The following is a 22,674-nucleotide window of genomic DNA, read 5'->3' as shown; positions in this document are numbered from 1 at the left end:
ATACGCTCAAATGCTGTAAAATATGAGTCCACTTCAGTTTCTCTGAACGATGGTACCAAACGAATGAATTTACCTACATCAAAATCAGGAGGGGAGTCAAATGGGTAATCAGAGGAGTTACACCTAGAGTTTTTAACAGAATCCACTTCTGGCATTTTCACTACCAAGGAAGGTGGTAAACTGGATCGAGGCAATGGAACAGGCCTACGCAGTTTTAAAGCTTCTATCTCTAACCTACGCAGTTCGATATCACGATCTCCTTTCACTTCTACCATACGCAATTTAATACGCTCTGCCTCACATTCTTCCTGTTTTAACTTCAATTCTATCTCCTTTAACTTAATGGCTAGTAATGGCTCAGAACAAGTATCTTTAGGCCCCATGTTAGGAATAGAATCAGACTCCGCGGTCTCCACCACTGCATCAGACTCTACCCCAACGATACTCTCCTCGTCTGGTGGAACTAGAACACCAATTTTAACTAGCTCTCCAAATAACTCCTCCTTGATTACTCGATTCTTTTGGAATAATAATATTGAAGAAATCGGCTATTTGAATTAAATCTTTTTCGGCACCGATTATATACACTTCCCAAGAAGGATATAATGTGAACAAAATTAGATCAAATTCCATATCCTACACAGACTACTCCTCCCTCATCAAAAGTGAATCAGCCAGGCAAACAAATGTGAACAATGCAAAAAGAATGAACACTTACCTCAAATAGTTGTTACATGCACACACTTTTGTAATACTACAAATCAACAAGGGACGAGCCCCCATTTACTGTTACGTTTTCCTGATTGGTCTAGGGGAGGAATGAAACAGCAAAAAGAAATGGATGGTGGTGAAATGAATGTGCAACAGCATGAAAGCCACCCCGTCTCCAGACCCAGAGTCGTTTCACAATAACCACAGTTATCTCCTTAAAGTAGTTTTTATTTACAGATTAGGCACGAGGGGTATCTAAATCAGAAGGGGGTATTGCCAAAACAACAAACATAATCAATCTTACTCCTTAAATCAAACTACTTAAACTGAAAAAAAAGAGAAGAAAAGTACAGCAAAATGAGCTAACTCCCTTACTAACATAAACAGGAGAAAAGATCGAATTCAAAACAAACAGCACCCACCTCCCTACTTACCCCACAAATAAAGAAATAATGGTTTAACTAACAAACGTCCAATAAACCAAGAGAAAAACAGATAAATTAAATCATACAACGAATAGTAATTTAAAGATAACACTCACTTCTGCCTTTTGAATCTCAATCATAACATGTCAAAGAAAGAGACTACAAAGATAAAACTACTTTAATACGTAGCACACACAATATGAGGTAGAGATACACGGTTCACTACCGTGTCCAACAACGTATCAGGTCTGGGGTTGAAAATGGGACCGCAAAACTGCTGCACACAGTCAAGCCACCACCAACACCGCTCTGATGGTGTTTGCAGCTTAAATACTCCCAGCATCCAATCACAGCAGGGCACTGATTAGCTGAACCAGGTGGAAACCATTTCTCCTATGAAGAGAGACAAGGATGGAAAGAAAAACAGCACAGCTTGAACACACACAAACAGAACCTACGGCTCTGGACATAACACATCTCACATATAACACCTCCCTTCGGGGCAGGTGCCCAGTGGCGGTGACCCCCTGCCTTAGGTAGTCCCCTATTGGCCAAAATAGTATCTTACCCGTCATTAAGAAATCACCTCATCCACACTGGTACCGCTCTTTCTCATTGCAACATCCTTGACAATTTTCTTCCAGAATCCAGTATTTCCTGCAGCTTAGGAAAGGTGCCCTCAAGAACCATGAGAGCTATTGACAGCACCTCCTAGTGTTAAAACATTGAGACAGGTTAATCAAACAAATATTTAATCACTAAAATCAATTGGATATCTCCAAACTATCATGCTGATATTACTCAGTGAATTTATATTTCACGCTCATCCATTCAGTGTAATTTTCGGTTGCTTCTGTATCCTCATCCATCAGGACCCATAAGACCCTGTATAATAAAAAAAACAAAAAAAAATAAATATAAATAAAACAAAAAACAACAAAACAGCAAAACAAATTTAAAAAATTATTACCTCTATAGCTCAAGGTCTGTATTATGAATTTAAAGACCTCATGTCTCTTCAATAATTGCTCCTAAATAGTTATTCATTATTTTTATAATCTGTTATTTCTTAAATGCATTGGGCAGTTGAACATTTAACTACCAATTGTCCTCTTAATGCATTAAATCTGACCTCCTTGTGTCATGTCCTTTAACGTCTCAGTGTCTATGATTTGACTGAAACACTGTGCTTTACTATAAATAGCTTATCACTTAAGACACAGGTTCAGATAACAGCATTTTAGCTGACTTTGAATGAGAGAGAGAACTCTGAGGGATTCAGGACTCGTAGCAATGCATTTTCATCCATTTTTAATAATTTCATCGTATTATCATTTTACTCTTAGCACAGCTTAAAACTTGTCAGAAATAACATGCACTTTTTAATTGTATTTTTACTTTATTTTTGCAACTCAAATGTTTCTCAAAGTTCTTTGCAGTCCTTGTCATTAATTTTACATCAACTTATATGTATTCATTCACTTAATTCTGGCCATGGCTTTGGAATTTCAACAATGGTTTTAAATCTGTCAGGGGTTTTCTGACCCAGATATGTTACTCCGGGTCATGCTAGCTGTGCTTTCTTGAAACCCCCGTTTATGTTACTTGTTTACAACATTATCATCTCATATGCAAACAATAATTTTTGACTGGAAATTGGCAATGTTCCACTCAGAACATGTCTCTGTTACTTTTACAGCTTAAGCCAGAGTCATGGTGGGGCTAGCATGAGATAAAAACAACTGCTTTATTGCAGTCAAAGCAATCTTATTTTTTTAAAGCAAAACATCTATCTATCTATCTATCTATCTATAATTGATTGATTTATAATTGAATGATGGTGCAATACTGCCACATACTGCAACAATATAATTTTGCTATTCTTAGGGAACCTAACAGAGAATACATGGAGGATATTCTCACATATTTTGATTGATGCAATGTAGCACCATTATTGTAGCAAAAAAATGTGCTGCATTGAGTTTCTTCGTTTTAGTTTATTTACAACTTAGTGCATAACAATACAAAATAAAAAATTTTTGGGAATCATTAAAATGTTTTTGAAAGAAGTCTCTTCTTCTCACCAAAGCTGAATTTATTTGATTAAAAATACAGTAAGATGTAAATACAGTAAAGTATTGAAGTACTATAAATGCCATATATTTTTAGCAGCCATAAATCCAGTCTTCATTGCGACGATCCTTCAGAAATCAACTCAATTTGTTGTCAGTTATTATCATAAGCTTCTGTTTAACAATGTTGAAAATGGTTTCCACAAAAAATAACAAGCAGGAAAAACTATGATACAGCTGATCACAATCACAGACTTTTGTGCCATTCTTGGAAACAGTTTCTGTTCAACTGAAGACACAAGTGAACATCACAAGCCTGGCATTTCCAAGGTGTTTGTTGTTTCTTTCCATGCACTGCTTTGCAATGCACACAGATCCGGCGACCGACAGAAGCAATTCTTCTGACGTCTGAAGTCAGCTCAGCTCCTGGAATTGGCACGTGGTCTGTGCTAAACTGTTTTGGTGCTGCTTTCTGTGACGCGCCACAGAGCTCTGCGATAAGCTCCTCCATGAACTGATCGTGAGTCATGTTGCCTTGCAGCTCTTTGTGCAATATGAAAGCGTTGCTGGCGGCAATGTCCAAGAAGTGTAGGAAGATTTTTTTGTACCACTTCATGGTTTTGTGCTGCGCAGCGTAGTATTGCAGCAGCTGACCGGACAGATCAACACCCCCCATGTGCTGGTTGTATGCAATCACAGGTGCAGGACACGGAAAAGACTTCGCCTTCCATGTATCTTGTGCTTTGATTTTCCTTTGCACACGCTCTCCTGTATAGGCAGCATGGATGGTGGAACAAACAGACACTACTTGCGTGTCCATCCACTTCACACACACAAGAGGCCCGTCCCGAATCCACCTGATGGATCCCCTGCTGGAGCTTCTGCTCAGTGAATTAGCTGCAGTCTTCGGGAAGTCCTTCCTCTGGTCTCTGTACGTCCCACAAGCACCAAACTTCAGAGCAAACAGGTCTGTGAAGAGCTTGTGACTCGTGTAGAAATCATCCATGTACACATGGTACCCAGAGCCCAAAACTTTACGGTCCAGGAGAGACATCACAGCATCATACGAAAGCCCACGGTCTGCAGGAAAGCTGTTCTTGCCCGTGTAGACAGAGAAGTCCACAGTATATCCATTTGATGAGTCTGAAAGGACAAAAAACTTGAATCCCAACTTTGTCGGCTTGACTTTTGTGCACCGTGTCATTCCAATATTTGCTCTGCATGCCACCAATCTCTCCTTCACAGCTAAATTTCTTCTAGGATGATAGAAGGCTTTGCACGCGAGACGAATAGTGTTCATGAGGGGTTTGATCCTGAACAGACGGTCGTGTTGGGCTGTGCCCCTCTTTCTGTCGTTTTCCTTGTCTGCGTCTGGGTGACTCATGTGTACATTCCAGGAAATTATGCGGTATCTGTCCCTTGGCATAACTGTGGCGGGAAAAGGCAGAAAGAAAAGACTGTCCTGCCGCCAGTAGTCAGTGATGGAGCTCATCTTCACCGCAGCCATGTAGAATACGAGTCCGATGTAGCGGTACAGCTCATCAACACTGACATCTGTCCATTTGTACTTGCGGCCCTTTGCAATTGCCCTGGCAGCCTGAGCATTTGTGTTGTGGCACAGGTTTGTCATGGTGCTCTCTGTGAAAAACAGTTTGAAAAGACTCATGGGAGAGTGCGCGTCAGCAGCAGACAACTGCGGGCCAAGTTCCCGAGCAGGCAGGAATCTCAGAGTCTGTGGAACCCGGTCAACATCAGTCTCTGCTTTCCATGAAAGAGTCCTGGCTCTCTTTGCAGCAGGCATCTGGTCACTCTCACATCTGTTTAAAACAAATAAATAAATAAAATATGAGCATGGTGACAACAGGATCATTAAAAGAAGCAATTTACAAACGTTTATACGTTATGTAAGCATTTCTATATCTGACAGTATCCAAGCAAACGTAAACTGTAAAAGGTAAAATGACGGGTAAATGCACACTTACTCGTGAAGTTTCTCAGAGTTGCAAACTGAAAGACGCTTGTGTGCTGCTCTTGTATGATGTGCACATGAAGGCATTTTCCTAAAGAAAAGTGCAAATAGTTGTAAACATTGATTGTCAAGGTAACATTCCAGTGCATGCATAAGTGATGGGCAATTAATGGATATATAGACCTATAGAGACGAGCTTTGTGTCTGTTGATGGGGCATCAACATCTATATAAAGCACTTTCAAAACATTTGCACCTAAGCCACTATTTACAAACACATTTAGTTTCCATTGAAGAAACAGTCAACACAAATCAAAAGTTAACCAAAACTATTCATTTGGGATATAGTCTAAACATTCATTTTATCATATGTTACATTACAGAAGTTCTCATGGTTACAACGTTTCATAAGACAGTTCGATATAATGAAGAAAAAAGGACAATGCACTTCAGTCATTGGCTAACTAACAGATTTCAGTCTGGCAATAGGTCTTAAACAGCTTTATGATCATGCCCTAAACCATAATAATGAATATGCGACTCTAGTAACTAATCGAAGTTAGAATAAATGACTTACTCGTTAGAAAGTGTGTCCTCCGCAGCATCAAAGCGCTCCTCGAAATGCAGGAGTTCATCCTCAAAGTCTTCCTCTTCTTCTGAGGAAAAACTACTTTCTTCTTCGCTGTCTGTGGTCGTCTGGAGAGCTTCCTCGTGTGCCATCGTGATTAAAAAGTCAACAAAGCTGAACTTGCTGCCAGTTTTATAGTACAGATAAGGGGCGTTAACTATATGCTGCATCACATCATTATCATATGAACAGAGCTCTGTGTGTGCGTGAAGACATATATATATTTGAACTGGTTTAACACACACTTTATAAATAAAAATGTAACATTTAAAAGTAGCATTTTAATTTAAGTGTATTCAGCCGTTCTCTGTAATCACTTTTCAGAATAGCGCTAATTCTCTTGACGGTGTGTCGCTGAAATCTGAGCCGATGAAGGGCTGCTGTTCTGACAGGGTGCTGGCCAATTTGCTGCTCTTATATGTGCTATATATTGTAATTAAACACAAACAGCAATAATAATTTCATTTGATATTCCTGCACAGAACTGTATTAATTTGAACACTTCTCTTTAACTTACAGTAGGCTACTGTTTCATCTTCAGAATAAATCTGAAAAAAGTGTTGTATTTCCAGTAGATGGCAGCAATGTCCTACGAACTAAACTATAGCCCTTTCTAGCATTATCACTGCGAACTAAACTGAGAAATTGTACAATATGAAAGCGTTGCTGGCGGCAATGTCCAAGAAGTGTAGGAAAATTTTTCTGTACCACTTCATGGTTTTGTGCTGCGCAGCGTAGTATTGCAGCAGCTGACCGGACAGATCAACACCCCCCATGTGCTGGTTGTATGCAATCACAGGTGCAGGACACGGAAAAGACTTCGCCTTCCATGTATCTTGTGCTTTGATTTTCCTTTGCACACGCTCTCCTGTATAGGCAGCATGGATGGTGGAACAAACAGACACTACTTGCGTGTCCATCCACTTCACACACACAAGAGGCCCGTCCCGAATCCACCTGATGGATCCCCTGCTGGAGCTTCTGCTCAGTGAATTAGCTGCAGTCTTCGGGAAGAAGTCCTTCCTCTGGTCTCTGTACGTCCCACAAGCACCAAACTTCAGAGCAAACAGGTCTGTGAAGAGCTTGTGACTCGTGTAGAAATCATCCATGTACACATGGTACCCAGAGCCCAAAACTTTACGGTCCAGGAGAGACATCACAGCATCATACGAAAGCCCACGGTCTGCAGGAAAGCTGTTCTTGCCCGTGTAGACTGAGAAGTCCACAGTATATCCATTTGATGAGTCTGAAGGACAAAAAACTTGAATCCCAACTTTGTTGTCTTCACCTTTTCACACCAATACATTCCAATAATTCCACCAAACTCCACCAATATATCCTTCACAGCTAAATTTCTTCTAGGATGATAGAAGGCTTTGCACGCGAGACGAATAGTGTTCATGAGGGGTTTGATCCTGAACAGACGGTCATGATGGGCTGTACCCCTCTTTCTGTCGTTTTCCTTGTCTGCGTCTGGGTGACTCATGTGTACATTCCAGGAAATTATGCGGGTATCTGTCCCTTGGCATAACTGTGGCGGGAAAAGGCAGAAAGAAAAGACTGTCCTGCCGCCAGTAGTCAGTGATGGAGCTCATCTTCACCGCAGCCATGTAGAATACGAGTCCGATGTAGCGGTACAGCTCATCAACACTGACATCTGTCCATTTGTACTTGCGGCCCTTTGCAATTGCCCTGGCAGCCTGAGCATTTGTGTTGTGGCACAGGTTTGTCATGGTGCTCTCTGTGAAAAACAGTTTGAAAAGACTCATGGGAGAGTGCGCGTCAGCAGCAGACAACTGCGGTCCAAGTTCCCGAGCAGGCAGGAATCTCAGAGTCTGTGGAACCCGGTCAACATCAGTCTCTGCTTTCCATGAAAGAGTCCTGGCTCTCTTTGCAGCAGGCATCTGGTCACTCTCACATCTGTTTAAAATAAATAAATAAATAAAATGTGAGCATGGTGACAACAGGATCATTAAAAGAAGCAATTTACAAACGTTTATACGTTATGTAAGCATTTCTATATCTGACAGTATCCAAGCAAACGTAAACTGTAAAAGGTAAAATGACGGGTAAATGCACACTTACTCGTGAAGTTTCTCAGAGTTGAAAACTGAAAGACGCTTGTGTGCTGCTCTTGTATGATGTGCATGTAAAGGCATTTTCCTAAAGAAAAGTGCAAATAGTTGTAAACATTGATTGTCAAGGTAACATATCAGTGCATGCATAACTGATGGGCAATTAATGGATATATAGACCTATAGAGACGAGCTTTGTGTCTGTTGATGGGGCATCAACATCTATATAAAGCACTTTCAAAACATTTGCACCTAAGCCACTATTTACAAACACATTTAGTTTCCATTGAAGAAACAGTCAACACGAATCAAAAGTTAACCAAAACTATTCATTTGGGATAGTCTAAACATTCATTTTATCATATGTTACATTACAGAAGTTCTCATGGTTACAACGTTTCATAAGACAGTTCGATATAATGAAGAAAAAAGGACAATGCACTTCAGTCATTGGCTAACTAACAGATTTCAGTCTGGCAATAGGTCTTAAACAGCTTTATGATCATGCCCTAAACCATAATAATGAATATGCGACTCTAGTAACTAATCGAAGTTAGAATAAATGACTTACTCGTTAGAAAGTGTGTCCTCCGCAGCATCAAAGCGCTCCTCGAAATGCAGGAGTTCATCCTCAAAGTCTTCCTCTTCTTCTGAGGAAAAACTACTTTCTTCCTCGCTGTCTGTGGTCGTCTGGAGAGCTTCCTCGTGTGCCATCGTGATTAAAAAGTCAACAAAGCTGAACTTTGCTGCCAGTTTTATAGTACAGATAAGGGGCGTTAACTATATGCTGCATCACATCATTATCATATGAACAGAGCTCTGTGTGTGCGTGCAGACAGATATATATTTGAACTGGTTTAACACATACTTTATAAATAAAAATGTAACATTTAAAAGTAGCATTTTAATTTAAGTGTATTCAGCCCTTCCCAATAATTTACCTGCTGCCCATAGCCCCAAACCAACATAACTAACTTCAACTAAAAATGAACAAAACAATATCAACAGTACTGACAGGGTGCTGGCCAATTTGCTGCTCTTATATGTGCTATATATTGTAATTAAACACAAACAGCAATAATAATTTCATTTGATATTCCTGCACAGAACTGTATTAATTTGAACACTTCTCTTTAACTTACAGTAGGCTACTGTTTCATCTTCAGAATAAATCTGAAAAAAGTGTTGTATTTCCAGTAGATGGCAGCAATGTCCTACGAACTAAACTATAGCCCTTTCTAGCATTATCACTGCGAACTAAACTGAGAAATGTACATCTTTAAATTGAATTTTACATAAATGGTTATATTTTAATTAGCACAGTTCTATACAAACATTACTAAATTAAGCAATTCAAATAAATTACAACACATCTCCTACACAATAGCTAAAATATTATTAAAATGTGTTATCACGTGACACGAAAAATGTTACAAAATTTCGGATCTCTGGAAGTCCAGGCATTGTTATTAATCTATTTTAAACTTTTCTAGACTAGGCCTAACATAAAGTATGTGTTTTAGATAAATAAGTGTTTGTATAAATAGTGTTGTGTGTTCCACAGTTATTGTCACGTGTTCATGAGATGAATTGCCTGACGGAAAAAACTGTTTCAAATATTTTTTTTTTTTTTTTTCTGCTAATATTTTAAATTCAGTTTTAAAGTAGCTTCACTCATTTTGGCGCGCTACGGATCGGCGGCACCTCCAGCGTTTGTCTCTTCCGCCTGCCACTGACTTTTTAACCTGCTCATAAACAAACAGTAGACCTACTGACTGAGATTAGAGGACATAATAAAAATCTAAATAAACTAATTCAGTATTATAATAAATGAAATCAGTTTATGTTATGGAAGGCAAAAGGCACTGCCGATGCAGCTGACTGACGTCCTTTTATGTTGTGTATAATATAATGTACAGCACAGTAAAGACTTTATAAATGAAACAAAATCTACACAAACCTTTATTTCGCTGAAGAAGTAGGCTGCACCGAATCGGAAATAGAGGAGCAAAAAGCAGCAGCTTGTGTCGATAAATAACCCAGCGTTTTTAGAGTTTCAAATGATCAAATGATGACTTACTCCTATCTTAATGACCAAAAACAACACAATATATAACATAATATATGTTTTGTTTTGTTTTTTTCCTGGCTGTGATTAATATCCGTGATCCGTGATCGTGAGTCTCTCTCGCTCACACATTTCATTTATAACATTTCATATGCTGTTTAAAACGAATATAATTTGTTTAATTCTATACAATTCTATATAATTTTGTATTAAATTTTAACTATATTATATATTTTGATTTCTATCTTATTCTGTTCTGAAGGATTGCTGACATCTTATAGGTTACATGTATTTGTTTTTTTGTTTTTTTCTTCTCTCAGCGCAGTTTGACTGATCTGTAACAGAGTGTTTCATGCATGCAGTGAAAGGTCTATATGAATTGCGTGAGTTTACAACATTAGGATATACATGGAACGAGCACAATAAGCCCACACAGGCTATAGACCATCCCCTCAGAAGAAATCAGGACAGAAGTGGACAGAAGAGACGGATTAAAGCACCAGGTGTGAACGGGTGTAAATTGAAGGGGCTACAGAGCAGTCTAATCCAGAAATAATAAAATATTTTGTGTATTATCTCACATTATGTCAGCATTTATGTATCTGGCAGTATACAAGCTAAATTAAACGGTAAGATGTAAAATGACTGGTAAATGATAAGATTCTCAACCGAGTTGAAAACTGAGAGACGCTTGTGTGCCTCCCTTGTATGATGTGCACATGAAGACATTTTCCTAGAAAAGTGCAAATAGTTTGCAAACATTGATTGTTCAAGGTAACAGCATGCAGAAGTGATGGGCAATTAATGGATATATAGGCCTATAGACGCGCTTTATGTCTGTTGATGGGGCATCAATATCCATATGTACAGCACTTTCAAAACATTTACACCTAAGCAGATATTTACAAACACATTTAGTTTCTGATGAAGAGACAGTCAACACCAATCAAAAGTTACCCAAAACTATATCTTTGTGATTTATGGAATGTTACATTATAAAACGTTCACATGGTGACGGTAGTTGCAGCACAAATAAATAAATAAATAAATAAATAAATATGTAAACCTCTGGCTGATTTTATCTGGAACATGATGTGGGATTGTTTAAAAATGTCTTTATCGGATAACTTAGAATGATTTTTGAAGGATTGTGATGCTAAAGACTGGAGTATTATACTGAAATGAAATTATATTTTAAATTATATTAAAATAGAAAACCATTATTTTAAATTGTAGTAATCTTTCACAATATTATGTTTTTTTTTCTGTATTTTTTATTAAAAAAAGTACTACTTTCAAAAATATAAATAATGGTAATTTGTCCAAACTTTTGACCAGTACTGTATAGGTGACTTTTTTTATTTTTTTTATTTTAGTTAGTAGAACATTAAAGAAGATTGTTAGCTGAAACCATAGTCTTTGGTGATTCATTTAATGCAAGTTGACGGTAACCATCTTTTTGAGGATCATAAAAAAAACATGTCAAAGCAACACAAAATTAATATTCGTGGCTCCTGACGATACATTGGTGCCTTATGAAATGATAGGTCTATGCAAGAAACTAAACATTATTTATGTATTACCTTTAATCCACAGCCTCGCGTTTAAACACGTTTACTGTCTGGAGCGCAAGCGTAAAGATGTATATCTAACTTTGGGAATCTGTGAAAAGTTAATCTTCCTGACTGTCATGAGGAAATGATACTTGCTACTATCCTTGATGCTGCAACCTGTATAAAAAAGTAAAATTACATTCACATGCGCGATCTCAATCGGGAAGATTGACTTTTCACAGATTCCCAAAGTTTGATATATGTGTATTTATGTGTATTTTATTTATGCTTGCACTCTAGACTGTAGTAAATGCATTCAGTTCTGTTTGCAGAGGGTGTGGATTAAAAGTTATATATATAGCCTACTGTATATACTACCGTTCAAAAGTTTGGGGTCAGTAAGATTTTTAATGTTTTTAAAAGAAGTATCTTCTGCTCACCAAGGCTGCATTTATTTGATTAAAAATACAAACAAAAACAGTAATATTGTGAAATATTATTCCAATTTAAAACAGCTGTTTTCTATGTGAATATACAGTAAAGTGTAATTTATTCCTGTGATCAAAGCTGAACTTTCAGCATCGTTACTCCGGTCTTCAGTGTCACACACTCTAAAAACTGCTGGGTTGAAAACAACCCAATTTGGGTTATTTTGGCAACCCAGCGCTGGGTTGCTTTTTTATGGTTTAAAATTACTACTTTGCAGGGTTTTAAAAACCAGAGCGGGTGTTTTTTTAATCACTGTATTTCAGAAGGAAACCGACTGTATTTAGAAAATGTTCGATTTTGCACGTAATGCTTGATAAGGCAGCGTTTGTGAGCTCAGCGCTTTGTAGCCGTTACCGGAGAATCCTGTATCTCTCCCGCTCTTAAAGCGCCTCCTGCTGGCAGAAAATGAACTTGCGGAGTGTCGCCACTAATTGAGTGTAAGGCTGTGGAAAACAGTGCATTGCTAGTAGGCTAAAATGAATCCAAATTGAGCTAGGCATTAAACCTACAAATTTTGTTCATTTTAAAAATCACTTTTACACACAAATAGTAACTATCAAAAGGTAAATATTTATTAAAAACAAGAGAAAAGTCACAAAGTAACATGCATGTAAGAAGAAATGCAGAAAAGTATGGCATTAACAGCTACAGAGTTCATAAATAAAGCATTGAACATTTGTTGAATATAACTTTTAAGATCAAATTGGACTTTGGTAAATTTTATATATTGTATAAAAATATACGAACACACTATTATACAATAAATGTACAATTAGTTAAGTTCTTTACCAACTATTCTAGCATTACAGTACACAAATAAACCACAACATTAACACTGATATTATAACATTTAACAGACGCGCGCGTGTGTGTGTGTGAAAGAATGTGAGCATGTGTATGAATGACAGAGTGTAAACTCTTTTACTAAACAACACAGAACAAGCATTTAACATTTTGTTTTTACAAATTATACACTTACAGTTTGTTTCACTGTCCATGAATACAGATCATGCATCACTGTCAACTTTCATGATCTCTTTAGCATAACTGATGTAGTCATGAAGAAGCCCCATCAGCACATGTGACATCTACATCACCCAGGGCAGCGTCCTCCTTTAAAACCACTGCTGCATCAGTTTAGGGGAAAGGACATTCTCTTCTTTGACCAGCATTCATCCCAGTCACCGCCTGTTCTTCATCAGTGGCCTAAAAAGAGAAACACATTTGAAAAAATAAAACTAATTAAACTATCCATTTTCAGATAGAGGTGTATTCACATCAGTAAGGAGAGGTAAATAATCTGTTTTAAAGTTTCAACACTTTGTGTGGTTGTTTAATGTCAGCGCTCTAGAATGCTATAATGGCAGCACCAGTGTGAGGGCATGTGATGTTGTTTGAATAAATATATTGCTTTCAGAAAGCTACTTTACTGAAACATTCACACATACCTCACAAATGTTCATGAACATTGAGGGCTGCTCTTCAAAGGGTTAGTCCACCAAAAAATGAAAATGGTCATAATTTACTCTCCTCCATGTTGTTCCAGACCCATACAAACTCTGCTAATTTTTGGAACACAAATAAATATATTTAATATTCTATTAATTTTTGTCCTCCATTGTAAGTCTGGGAGACCAATATTTTATTTTGAACATACGTGTTTGCTATCATATAATTTAAGATTTAATCATATATAAATATCGGAATGGATTACTTCTACAATAACTCTGAATTTATGAGGTTTGAAAATACTGACTATCTAGACTCTCAATGGATTAACAAAAATATGAGAAAATTCAAAATATATTAATTTGTATTCTAAAGACAGACAAAAGTCGTATAGGTTTGGAATGACATGAGGGCAACTAAATGATTTTTTTGTGTGAACTCTTCCCTTAAGAGGGAAGACCAAGAACGATGACTCTCCAAATCAGACAACTCCAAAGTTGGTTTGAGTTCTGCAATGAAAAACACAGACATCGATGGTTTTAATGAAATGAGCACATAATCACACTGTTGTTGCATCAAAATGTGAAGTAAAGAGACAGGAGACAACAGAAACATTTATTTTGCTAAAAATAACTTACATAAATCTCAAAAGAATGATGCTCACCTATGTGTCTGGCTTTCAAAATCTACAAAAACAAAAAACAAACATTATTTTACTCTTAGTAAAAGAAAACAACTGATAACTGATATTATGAAATTATGAAGTTCACTTGCCTTAAACTATCTTTCCCTCTCTTCAGAAGAAGCTGAGAACACCGCCTCCTCCTCACACAAGCAGACTTCTGTGTCCTTAACTCCAAAGTTAGCTTGAGTTCTGCAAAGAAAAAAGGGACATCACTGGTTTCAATAGAATATGAACATGTAATCATACTGCTGTTGCATCAAAATGTGAAGTAAAGAGACAGGAGACCACAGAAACATTAATTTTGCAAAAAATAACTTACATAAATCTCAAAAGAATGATGCTCTCCTATGTCTCTGGCTTTCAACATCTACAAAAACAAACATTATTTTAGTCTTAGTAAAAAAAAAAAAAAAAAAGATAACTTATAATTCTGAAGTTCACTTGCCTTAAACCCGTCTCTCCCTCTCTTCAGAAGAAGCTGAGAACACCGCCTCCTCCTCACACAGTCCGTGTCTCCTCACAAGAGCAGGTGTCTTTAACTCTCAGTGCGGGGACAATGACGACACGAGCTCAACAAGTCTGAAATATTACATGTAAAAAATACTTTTAACAATTACCACTTCAACAGCCTCAAAATCATCATACTAGTCTTTATTACATAACGCGGTTTCCTTTAGGAAACTAACGTACATTCAGTTTAACCGCGAAAAATAAGATAAATTAACATGAGTGTAACCGTAACCATAACCGTCTATTAACACCTCAAAACGTGCAGATATTGTAAAATATTATGTAAATATGACATAAGACACTCACGGACGTTATATTAAAAGTACCTCTTCCGTTCAGTAACGTTAAAGAAGGCCGTTAAGACCTCCGTTTCTGAGGCGAAAACCGCGTCCGCGAATGTTTCTATATAACGTTCAACTCTTTTGTTTCCGCCTTTCATAAAACCTTCCGACTTTCATAAAACCGGGTAAACAATAAACGATAATTATACATTTTGAATCTTTACTTACCGTAATGTCTTTCACTCGCTTCTCGCTTCTTTCACGCTGAGAAAATGGCGGCTTCTCGCACTGGAGACGTACGATTTTAACGTGACGCGCGTGCTCTCCTTCACGTCCGCGTTCACAACCCAGCGCCGCTGGGTTATGATCAAGACCAATTTTCAACCCAAACTTGGGTTAAAACAACCAAATGTCCTACCTAGCGGTCTCAACCCAGCATTTGGGTTGAAAAAACAACCCAGCGTTTTTTAGAGTGCATGATCCTTCAGAAATCATTCTAATATACTGATTTGATGCTCAAGAAACATTTATGATTATTATCAAGTAATAAATAAGTAATAACAAATGAGCTTGCATGTATGTGAATTCATTTTAATTTGTTAATGTTTTTTCACTAGATGTCCGATGATCACCGCTCAATTCTTGATGTGCCAGTGGGGATTGTGATAGTTGAAGATGGGACTACTCTTAAGCCCCTCAACTCTATGCCTTCGTCTCCCTCTTTGATTGGAATAGTAATCGAGAGAAAATTAGTGATGGACAATCTACATGACCTTCCTGAAGGAATGTGCCTTATGTTCGGACTAATTTATGCATTGCACCTGAGTTACCCAAAGTCGCTGAGATACACGTTTGACTTCATTCAGCGCATTCTACTTTCCTTGGGGCAGAAACGACCTGTAGCCTAAAACACATTCGTTGGCAAACCAGCTGTTTGGTTAAAATGGAGAAATTGCTTGGCGCACTTTTAATAGCAACACATTTACATTGCACATGGTCTTTTGAAAATGAGACTGCTAAAAATACGAGTTTCCTGTTTTATTCATGTGTCTTTTAAAAATGAGCTTACTGTTTTGTAAAAAAATGTGAGCTTATGTTAAAAAAAAAAACAGTTTACTGTTTTGCTCGTGTCTTTTAGAAATGAGCTTAATGTTTTGTAAAAATGCTAGCTTACTGTTAAACATGAGCTTATTTTTTTATGTGACTTAAAAATGCAGCTTACTGTTAACAATATTAGCTTACTGTTTTTTTTTTTTGAAAATGTGAGCTTACTGTTAAAAATATGAGCTTAAAGTGCTGTTCAAGTGTCTTAATGTGACTTAAAAATATGAGCTTGATGTGAGCAATGTTTCTTAAATTAATGTAAATGTATAAAAACCGAATAAAGCAGTTTATGGAAAAAACAATATTTGAATTAAATCGTTTATAAACCATTAAAACAAGTAAACAACCATATAAAACTCGAAAATTTAAGTTAAGTCTATTTGCCTTTTTAAGTTATCTGTACTTAAACATTTAAGTTAATTCAATGAAGAGACCAACATTAGGTCAACTCAGTTGAACTGAGTTGTCAATTTTGCCATTACTCAATTTTACTTACGCAACCACTTTCCTCAAATCATTTGAGTAGTCTCTACTTATTAGTGTTTAGAGTGTAGTTTTTATAAAGGCTTTAATAAGTTTGTCAATTATATGTTATACAATTATATATATATATATATATATATATATATATATATATATATATATATATATATATATATATATATATATATATATATATATATATATGTATATATATATATATATATATATATTTTTTTTTTTTTTTTTATTTGTTTGTTTTAATTTACACACAAATGCACTTCTGCAAAAAGTAATATTGAAGTAACTACTGAATTGTTTGTCTTTATTATTTGCACCAAATTATGGAGAGTTGTATCAATAAGAGTACTGATGATTATTGATAATTTTCACTGATAAAATCATTATTTAACTATACTCATCCTTAATGAGACACTTAAACTTTTCCAGGAATAATAAAACATTTCAATCCGTGGTTACATTATTTATTGATTATATTATGTAATCTATGTATTGATGTGTTCAGTTTTCTGTGCTCATAACTTGGTAACACTGTACATGGTTAAAGAACAGGTGTAATGTTCAAAATGTATTGGTTTATTGAAAAAAATAATAAATGCTGACTAATTAATTAATGCAGTGTATTCTTGGCCACGTGTGTTAGCTGGGTGCACACCTTTGTACAGTAGAGAGAGAGAGAGAGAGAGAGAGAGAGAGAGAGAGAGCGCTCCGCCTTCGGGTGTTTCAACTAGGTCCTGTAGACTACTGTAAAGCTCTTCTCTCACACCTTCTGCTTTCATATCTTCTGTTGTACAACGAAGATCTTGAAGATCTGTAACAATGTCTGGAAGAGGCAAAGGCGGTAAAGGACTCGGGAAAGGAGGCGCTAAGCGTCATCGTAAGGTTCTGCGGGATAACATCCAGGGCATCACCAAACCCGCCATCCGTCGTCTCGCTCGCCGCGGTGGAGTCAAGCGTATCTCCGGTCTGATCTACGAGGAGACCCGCGGTGTGCTGAAGGTGTGTTCCTGGAGAACGTGATCCGCGATGCTGTGACCTACACCGAGCACGCCAAGAGAAAGACCGTCACCGCCATGGACGTCGTGTACGCGCTCAAACGACAGGGACGCACTCTGTACGGCTTCGGAGGATAAACACATTACTGTTATCAAGAACACCCCAAAGGCTCTTTTAAGAGCCTACCACATTTTCAAAAAGAGTGCATTTTATAATATTTGGTTGGTTAATTTTACACGCATGCCTAATCTAAGTCAAGTTATATGAGACTAGTAAACCAATTCTCAAATAACTGCTATGATGGCTTTGTTTCACCTACTTAAATACTTGCGCTGTCCAGTCTGTAAAGACTGTGTCTGTTCCCCAAATAGCGAGGTCAAATATACATTTAATGTAGTCTCTTAAAAAAAAAAAAAAAAAAAGCTAAATAAATGACCTAAAACAATTTTTAAAGTCTGGGCTCTTAAACATTAGAGCACTCACACAAAAAGCAGTTATTGTAAATGAAATGATCACAGATAATAGTTTTGATGTACTCTGCTTGACTGAAACCTGGCTAAAACCAAATGATTATATTGGTCTAAACGAGTCTACACCACCAAACTACTGTTATAAGCATGAGCTCCGTCAGACTGGTCAATATACAGTGATATTCTCAATGTTACCCAGAAAACGTATGCTAAAAATAGGTGTATATCTGTCAAAGGGGTAACTCCAGGGACGTGGGAACTATATTGTGAGAGGGGGGGGCGGGATTCTTTGGGGGTTGGGGGGGGGTGTTAGTGTAGGCCTATAGTAGGCTGTGTTATGTATCCTGATTGACTTTATGATTAGTTAAATCTGTTTTGCACATGCATCGCCACAGAGTTAACCATTTCAGACAGTACAGGACAGCCTCTGTCTCGTTCACTTCACGTCTGTGGCCGTTACGCACAGCTCAGTGTGGCCCAGGCACGGCGCCAGGATTCCGGTTTTGGATGGGCCAGACCAATCGTGGGTGGGCCTTAAATTAAAAATGTTAAATTAAAAAAAAAAAAAAAAAAAAAAAAAAAAAAAACCTTTATCCAATCACTGCTTAACCTAATAAATAGCCTGTTATAGTATATAACAGGCTATTTATTACTGTTATATTATCTGTGCGTATACATAATATAGATTTTAATAGCTTGATGCTCTTTAAATATTTTGTTGCATTGTTAAAAGTTTCGGTGCATAGGACAGACCTATCCGCGATCGCTCTCCAAGGTTCTGACCAAAGAAGAGCGCTTTGGAATCTCCATTACGCATGAAACGCATCATACCTGGGCTGCGTTTCCCGATAACATTGTCTCTTAGCGCGCTACGAAGACTCTTCAGGTATAACTTAACTAGAGGTATACTACCACTAAAGGTATACCATTGCTAGGCGTCTTCAGGGGTATCATCCACTCGCGAGGCATAGGCGCTGAAAGGCAGAGGCGCTGGCGCCCTCCTAGCAACGGCGCTGTTTTTGGTAAAACATGATTTTGACGACTTCATTAAGTTTTGTTTTATAGAAAACTCTTTTTAAAAGATATTCGTTTTGTATAAATTGTATCTTAATTTTGATCAATGTTTTATCAATCAATTGCCCATATTTAATAAATAAGAAGCAAATATATAGCAGACAATGTAATAACCTTAGTGTAATTGACAGAATTACTAAAAAATATTTTGCTACCTAAAAGTTAAAGATTTTTTGTGTCACGCATGCATGCATGTCTATTTCCCTCATATTAAATATAAAACGCATGTGGACTGATATTTTTCCAATGTCTGGACTCCTTTATTAATAGAGTATATAAACAGACGTTTCAATATATTGGTATTAAATGCATTTTCTGAGAATTTATATTTCAAGTTTTTACTGCAAATGTCGAAATGCGCGCTCTTTGGTCCATCAGTGCTTGAATCACTGATCACATTAGAATAAAAATATCTCATAATAAAATACAAAATCGACTGATTTATGAATGTATATGCATAGTTCTCATCAGTCGGAAATACAGATAAACGCTTTCATTTGTTGTATTTTTGATCCTGAAAGGAAAACAGAACAACAAAAGAGCGAATCATTTGCCTACATGGAGTCTGTACGTGTTATGCTTCTTACGCGGACTTTTGGGACTCAGTTTTGAACTGGTGTCAAGGCGCAATGAATGAAATGGACAAATGGTAATTAAATAGTACCCCTGAAATGAACGAATGAATGATGATCTGCTTTTATGTAATTTTTCCTTGTTTATTCAGAATATTCACAAATGTGTTAGCGATGGCATGAAATATCTGTTATTCCGATTGTCAAATACATGCAAGGTGGAAGTGTATTGTTGTTGAAACACCTTTATAACGATCGCGTTAGTTGAGCTGTATGCGCGATATAATTTTATGACCCAAAATTTTGAAATGTAGGCTTAAATCAAACACATTTTAATTCAGATTCTGTATATATATATATATATATATATATATATATATATATATATATATATATATATATATATATATATATATATATATATATATACGGAAAAAAAAAAACAACGAAAAAAAAAAACAGCTGGCTGACCCCTAGAGGGGTGGGGTGGGGAAGAGAGGGGGGGGCGGCCGCCCTCCCCGCCCCCCCTGTTCCAACGTCTATGGGTAACTCTATGGAATAATTCTGATAAGAAATTACAATTAATTCATTTTGCAAATGTAAGAAAATTTATAAAAACATGGTGTTAAGTAATTATATGACTTATTATCAATACATTGTATTTATTTATTATTTAACAAATTGAGGTAATGGTTGGAATGTGTATTTCTGTAATTATGTTTGTTTGTAATTAAACGTACATTTTGGGAAATGTATTTTGTAACTTGTTTATCTTGTATGATCAAATCTAGTGAAACATTGATGTAGATTGGTTAAATATGTATAAAGGGTAGGCTTTTTCGGAAATTATGTTTATTTATTTATTTTTTATCAACATACAATAACAAATGTAGATTCTACAGCGTCTAATACTTCAGTTATATCCATCAAACCCAAAAATAAACTGCAGTGCTTTACAACTATAGGACATCACTGCATCTAAACCAACAACATGTTTATTAGATCCTGTACCCATTAAATTACTGAAAGAGCTGTTACCTGTAGCAGAAGAACCGCTTCTCAATATTATTAACTCGTCGTTATCTTTAGGTCATGTCCCAAAACCATTCAAGCTGGCGGTTATTAATCCTCCTATTAAGAAACCACAACTAAATGCTATGAACAGACCCATTTCAAAACTTCCATTTATGTCTAAAATTTTAGAAAAAGTTGTGTCTGCTCAATTGTGCCCCTTCCAACAAAAAATTATCTCTTTGAAGTATTTTAGTCGGGTTTCAGGCCCCACCATAGCACAGAAACTGCACTTGTTAAAATTACAAAATTAGCATCTCATTGCTAGTTTTACTTGATCTTAGTGCTGCGTTCGACACCATAGATCATGAAATACTCATAGATTGATTACAAAACTATACAGGTATCCGAGGGCAGGCTTTAAGATGGTTTAGATCCTACCTGTCCGATCGCTACCACTTTGTTTATTTAAATGGGGAGTCATCTCAATTATCACCATTAATGTATGGAGTGCCACAAGGACCTATCCTAGGTCCTCTGCTATTTTCAAGATACATGTTGCCCCTTGGTAACATTATTAAAAAATCAGGATTAGTTTCCACTGTTATACTGATGATACGGTCTCAACAAGACCAGATGAAACTTCTAACTTATCTAAGCTAACAGAGTGTGTTAAAAATGTAAAAGATTGGATGACCAATAATTTTCTCCTATTAAATTTGGATGAGACAGAGATATTATTTATTGGACCAAAAAAAAAAAAAAATAATAATAATAATAATAATAAATAATAATAAAAAAACATTACACAGAATCTCTTGGATTACAATTTGCAACTAGACGTATGTACTGTTACTTCCTCTACTGTCAAAAATCTGGGTGTTATATTAGACAGCAACTTGTCTTTTGAAAATCATATTTAATCAGCATTCTTCCATCTTAAAAACACTGCCAAGGTACAAAACATGTTACCTGTTTCTGATGCAGAAAAGCTAGTTCATCCATTCATGACCTCTAGACTGGTCTTCTACCACGCTACAATCCATTACGCTCCCTAAGGTCACAAATCTCTGGACTTTTGATAGTACCTAGGATAGCAAAGTCCACTAAAGGAGGTAGAGCTTTTTCACATTTGTCTCCCAAACTCTGGAATAGCCTTCCTGATAACGTTCGGGGTTCAGACAAACTCTCTCTGTTTAAATCTAGATTAAAAACACATCTCTTTGGCCAAGCATTCAAATAATGCATCTCATAATCTTGTACTGCAGTCATATCTGATCAAATGCACATTATTATTCTTTAGCTTGGGTTAAACAAATCAATTTTACTTGGTTGGAACAGCAGCTACGCTAATTAATGTCTCTATTTGTTTCTCTGTTTTGCCAAGGAGCATCAGTCTGGATCCAGAACACCTGAGAAGAGATGATGACAACCCTGAAACAACATACATAACTACCAAATTTGGCTATAAATTTGATAGCAACATATAATAATTGCTATTAATAGTGTTCATCGTCTGTTTGATTACACCACTGATGAGCTACTACTAAATACATTGTAGAAACCTAATTTTATGTAAAGCTTTGCAACGATTTGTATAATGAAAAATGCTATACAAAGAAAGTATAATTGAATGGACATAGAGGTGCTTCTGCCTTATACATTTTAAATTGTTTTTATTTATTTATTTATTTATTTATTGGATAAAACGGGTTAATATTAAATGAAAGCCGTGTTAATTTAATGTGCAAAACGATGAAAATAGTTTATTTTTCTTCTTTCTTAATCTTTGTGTGTTTATCACAAAGACATCTTGAGCGGGAAAGTCAGACAAAGAAGCGCGCGTGGGAGGCGACGGGAAGCGTTTGAATTTAGAAGCCTGTGATTGGCTGATGTGTCTGTCTAGCCGCCGATTTCTAACCAATGAAATATGTTTCTTTCATTCATTGTGCGAAAAGACACAATCAGGGAACAGCAGCCAGCCCTCTTAAATTAGCATGAGCATTCAATAAATACCCAGTACATGCTCTTG

At 36.6% G+C, this 22,674-nt stretch overlaps 2 protein-coding genes and 1 pseudogene across 2 annotated transcripts; 1 reads left to right on the top strand and 2 right to left on the bottom strand.

Annotated features, from left to right (window-relative positions):
* Positions 1 to 3,099: 3,099 nt before the first annotated feature.
* Positions 3,100 to 5,914, bottom strand: LOC109075715 (piggyBac transposable element-derived protein 4-like). The gene is made up of 2 exons (XM_042756263.1): positions 5,754 to 5,914; positions 3,100 to 5,025 (listed from the first exon to the last, which is right to left on the bottom strand). Exons 1-2 carry the CDS (start codon positions 5,894 to 5,896, stop codon positions 3,456 to 3,458), a joined length of 1,713 nt encoding a protein of 570 aa, XP_042612197.1. The 5' UTR covers positions 5,897 to 5,914; the 3' UTR covers positions 3,100 to 3,455.
* Positions 5,915 to 6,436: 522 nt separating this feature from the next.
* On the bottom strand, positions 6,437 to 8,609 carry LOC109054407 (piggyBac transposable element-derived protein 4-like). Its single transcript, XM_042756278.1, has 4 exons — positions 8,451 to 8,609; positions 7,890 to 7,967; positions 7,297 to 7,724; positions 6,437 to 7,050 (listed from the first exon to the last, which is right to left on the bottom strand). The coding sequence occupies exons 1-4, from the start codon at positions 8,591 to 8,593 to the stop codon at positions 6,437 to 6,439; spliced, it is 1,263 nt and encodes a 420-aa protein (XP_042612212.1). The 5' UTR covers positions 8,594 to 8,609.
* Positions 8,610 to 17,285: 8,676 nt separating this feature from the next.
* LOC122145032 lies at positions 17,286 to 17,711 on the top strand (annotated as a pseudogene).
* The last annotated feature ends 4,963 nt before the right edge of the window (positions 17,712 to 22,674 follow it).

The sequence above is a fragment of the Cyprinus carpio genome, unplaced genomic scaffold (assembly GCF_018340385.1).
Source record: "Cyprinus carpio isolate SPL01 unplaced genomic scaffold, ASM1834038v1 S000006825, whole genome shotgun sequence".
Taxonomy (NCBI): domain Eukaryota; kingdom Metazoa; phylum Chordata; class Actinopteri; order Cypriniformes; family Cyprinidae; genus Cyprinus; species Cyprinus carpio.
The sequence above is the reverse complement of the archived record's forward strand: the minus strand, read 5'-3'. Positions and strand labels throughout refer to the sequence as shown.

Coding starts and splice junctions, on each gene's coding strand:
- LOC109075715 (XM_042756263.1), bottom strand. CDS start 5,896: ATGGCACACGAGGAAGCTCTCCAGACGACCACAGACAGCGAAGAAGAA. Junction 5,026..5,753: donor GAGGACACACTTTCTAACGA/GTAAGTCATTTA, acceptor TGTTTTAAACAG/ATGTGAGAGTGACCAGATGC.
- LOC109054407 (XM_042756278.1), bottom strand. CDS start 8,593: ATGGCACACGAGGAAGCTCTCCAGACGACCACAGACAGCGAGGAAGAA. Junction 7,725..7,889: donor AACTCTGAGAAACTTCACGA/GTAAGTGTGCAT, acceptor TATTTTAAACAG/ATGTGAGAGTGACCAGATGC. Junction 7,051..7,296: donor CCCGCATAATTTCCTGGAAT/GTACACATGAGT, acceptor TTTGTCCTTCAG/ACTCATCAAATGGATATACT.